At 33.5% G+C, this 3,445-nt stretch overlaps 1 protein-coding gene across 1 annotated transcript in view; it reads right to left on the reverse strand.

The window, feature by feature from the left end:
* Positions 1–6: 6 nt before the first annotated feature.
* Positions 7–3,445, reverse strand: part of LOC106876152 (thioredoxin reductase 1, cytoplasmic) — a 40,497-nt gene continuing 37,058 nt past the window's right edge. The window contains exons 17-18 of the mRNA XM_052966774.1: positions 1,657–1,806; positions 7–479 (exon numbers count right to left, since the gene is read on the reverse strand). Of these exons, the coding sequence (XP_052822734.1) occupies positions 417–479; positions 1,657–1,806 (213 nt within the window). The 3' untranslated portion in view covers positions 7–416. The remainder of the gene's footprint in view (positions 480–1,656; positions 1,807–3,445) is intronic.

Consider the following 3,445-nt stretch of genomic DNA (forward strand, 5'->3'; position numbering starts at 1 on the left):
CAACCAACAAAACTGAGAAGGCAAAACCAAAAGGGACAGTAATGTATTTTAGTCTAATATATAGCCTTAGCACTTTCCCAACACCCCACTAATATAGTGAATACAAATTTGCAAAAATTGTACCAAAGTTTTCAATATATATATACATGAATATTTTGTTGACAGAATTTCTAAGATATGGCACAATACTGGTTACAAGATCAGATCAGTTTCTTCCTCAAATGAAGGATTTCAAAAACATAATCGTCATAGAAGCATATTACAAATGCACATAACCAATTTAGCACCACACTGTTTTTGTCAATGCTGCTGCCCACACCTTGGTAAAAAATTATTGAAGAAGTTTCATTCAGTAATGAATCAAACTGACTTTAAATATTTTACCAAGGTGCATAGAGGGCAGCAGCAAATTAACCTCAGCAACCACCAGCTTCTACTGACATCCCACTACTTTTACTGGTAGCCAGGGTAGTAAAAACCTGAAAAAAACAGAAAAAAAAGACATTACTAAACATCTGTTTGATTTCACCAATACAAAATACATGACATAAAATTCAACAAATTATTGTATTTATCATCATTATTTAACATCCATTTTCCCTGCTAGCATGGATTAGAAGGTTTGACAAGCCAACCCATGCAAGTATATATATATATATATATATATATATATATATATATATATATATACACATACACACATACGTTTGTATAAACATCCTATATTCAAACACAGCTTAAGGCAGCTTCTTCAAAGCAAGGTATTTACCCATGGCCAGACTTTTTTCACAGAAGATGGATATAAACATTCGTAGTGATGCTTGTTTATAACCATCCCATATATATATATGTATACACACACACACACACTGGATTTCTTTCAGTTTCCATCTACCAAATAAAATTCACCAAGCTTTGAAAACACTTGCCCAAGGTGTCACACAGTGAGATTGAACCAGAAACTACAAGGTGACCAAGCAAGCTTTTTATAGACAACCATATTCCTGCCTATACATATATATTTAACATGTTTGCATACACTCAGACATGGGAATGTATTTTGCTATGGAAATAGTCTGAACAAAAATTTTCCTACTAGACAATGTGTAAAAGCCAACTGGAGCTGTGAATGACATCATTGGATTGCAGAACTCGAATATTTCTGCATTGTACACATCATTAGCTATGAATACCAAATCTGCCATTCACAAACCAAAAGATCAACTTGTTCTTAGATTAGAACAGCAAACACTACATTCACTGATGAGTATGAAGCATGGAGTGTACTTGAACATATTAAATATGACTTTATATGAATATATTTTATTCAACGCTGCTTTGCGTGACTTCAGTCAATTCTAGCTTGACCAAGCTTTACACTCACATCAGCAAATATACTGTTTGTTGTCCTAAGTATAGTAATAAATTTCCCACACTGAGTACTATCCTCCAAAGACACAGCTATAATGGATAATGCAAACATTTCAGTTAGGTGTATCTGATGGAAAAAAAAAAAAAAAAAAAAAAAAAAAAGCAAGTAACTCAACATTTAAGTGAACAATAGAATACATCTATCATCAGGTGATATGTAGAAGGTACAACTTACACATCATAGATTTGTACCCAGATAAAAATCAGCAAATTAGACATACTTACTTCAGAACAGGTTGGATGAATTCCAACTGTAGCATTAAAGTCCTTCTTTGTAGCTCCTAATCGCAGAGCTACAGCGTATCCTTGGGTCACTTCACCAGCATTTGGGCCGACATAATGAAACCCAATAACTTTATCCTGAAAACAAATTATTCATTAATTATTGATCCATATAACAATCTTATCTTATTGTTCTCTCTGTTCATCTCCCATATATCTTAAAAAGAGCTAGAATAAGGGAACTACACTAAACAACCCTTTAAGAATTAAATGCCTTCCATTTCAATCATATTCTGATTAGATCTGCAAATATAGACATGTACATGAACACCAAAACCTTGTACAGATAAATGTTATTTACAATATCATCCAATATGGAATAAGAATGTTTTCTAAAATTAATCTATTGACAAGAATAAAGTGTAACACCTGCAGCAGGATACAAATCAAATGAATGGAGAAGTACTAACCATTCTTCCTTCACAACAGAGGAAACTAATTTTTAAAAATATACAAATTCTTTTTCCAAATCTTGTACCCAAAGTATGAGAAACAATAACACTTTGTAACAAAAACAATTATTTTTTTCTTTTATTTTTGGCCAGCAAGCGTTATTTTCTATTTACTTCTATCTAGAAATCAAAGGAAGTGACTACTATTCCCTTCAAGCATTGATTTTGTGACCATGAATGTTTTGAAACAGACTCATTTTTTCCATTATATTTTAGACAGATTCAGTAATGAGTTGCTGAAGCAGAAATATTGTTATAGCAAATATTCTGCTCAATACCACAAATTTGTCAGTTGCTTGACCTTAATCACTTGAGCATATCCCTTAGTGGCTGACAATTTGTGCACCTCTAATTATGAGCAAAAGTAGTAGGGGAGCATCATAGCCATATGATGAGAGGGATTATTTGGGGTTTGAATAAATGTAACAAAAACAAAGTTTGAAAGAAATATTAGCCATTTTTCATACTTTCTAGGGTAAAAATCGTGTTACAGTGTAATTTATAATTCCATTTGCATGGCACCAACTTCTAAAATGTAATTTCAAGATTTTTAATGCACAACAAAACCATATGTATAAGTAGAAAGACAAGATAAATACAAGTAGGTTAAATGAGTATATTTACAGGGAATACAAAAGACAAAAGCTGCCAAGATAAGACATAACTCCTTTCATGCAATTTGTATTCTTTTCTTTCATCTGTATTTTTCATTGCTTATAAATATATGCATGAAGCCTACTTGTGTTCAGCTTGTTTCTACTTCCATACCACAGTGAAGATTGCTCTTCCAACTGACTTTCTACACCAGAGGCACATACCTGGGATATAGGAGCTAGATTTTAAGGTTTCAACTATAAATGTTACCGAAAGGATATCTATAGCATGCTTACTCTGCATTCTCCAACACACTATATATGCATCGAGATATACACATACGTATAAATTTCGATATATATATATATATTAAAAGAAACAGGCTTGGAAGGACTGGAAGAACGGTGGTAGCAGGGAATTGTACCAATGTGCCAGAAGGGAGGCTAGGCGACAGGTTTATTTAGCCAGAGGGGAAGCAGATAAGGAAAGATTTGCCAATGTTCTGCGCCATGAGGACCAAAGACTCGAGGTATTTCGTGTTGCAAGACAGTGTAGGAGAGAGAATAGTGATGTTGTAGGAGAGAAATGTGTTCGCATGGATGATGGTACGCTTGCATTAAATGAGGTTGCAAAGAAAGAGGTCTGGAGATGCCACTACGATAGATTGCTTAATAAAGAAAATGAAT

This window comes from Octopus bimaculoides, chromosome 3 (genome assembly GCF_001194135.2).
Source record: "Octopus bimaculoides isolate UCB-OBI-ISO-001 chromosome 3, ASM119413v2, whole genome shotgun sequence".
Taxonomy (NCBI): domain Eukaryota; kingdom Metazoa; phylum Mollusca; class Cephalopoda; order Octopoda; family Octopodidae; genus Octopus; species Octopus bimaculoides.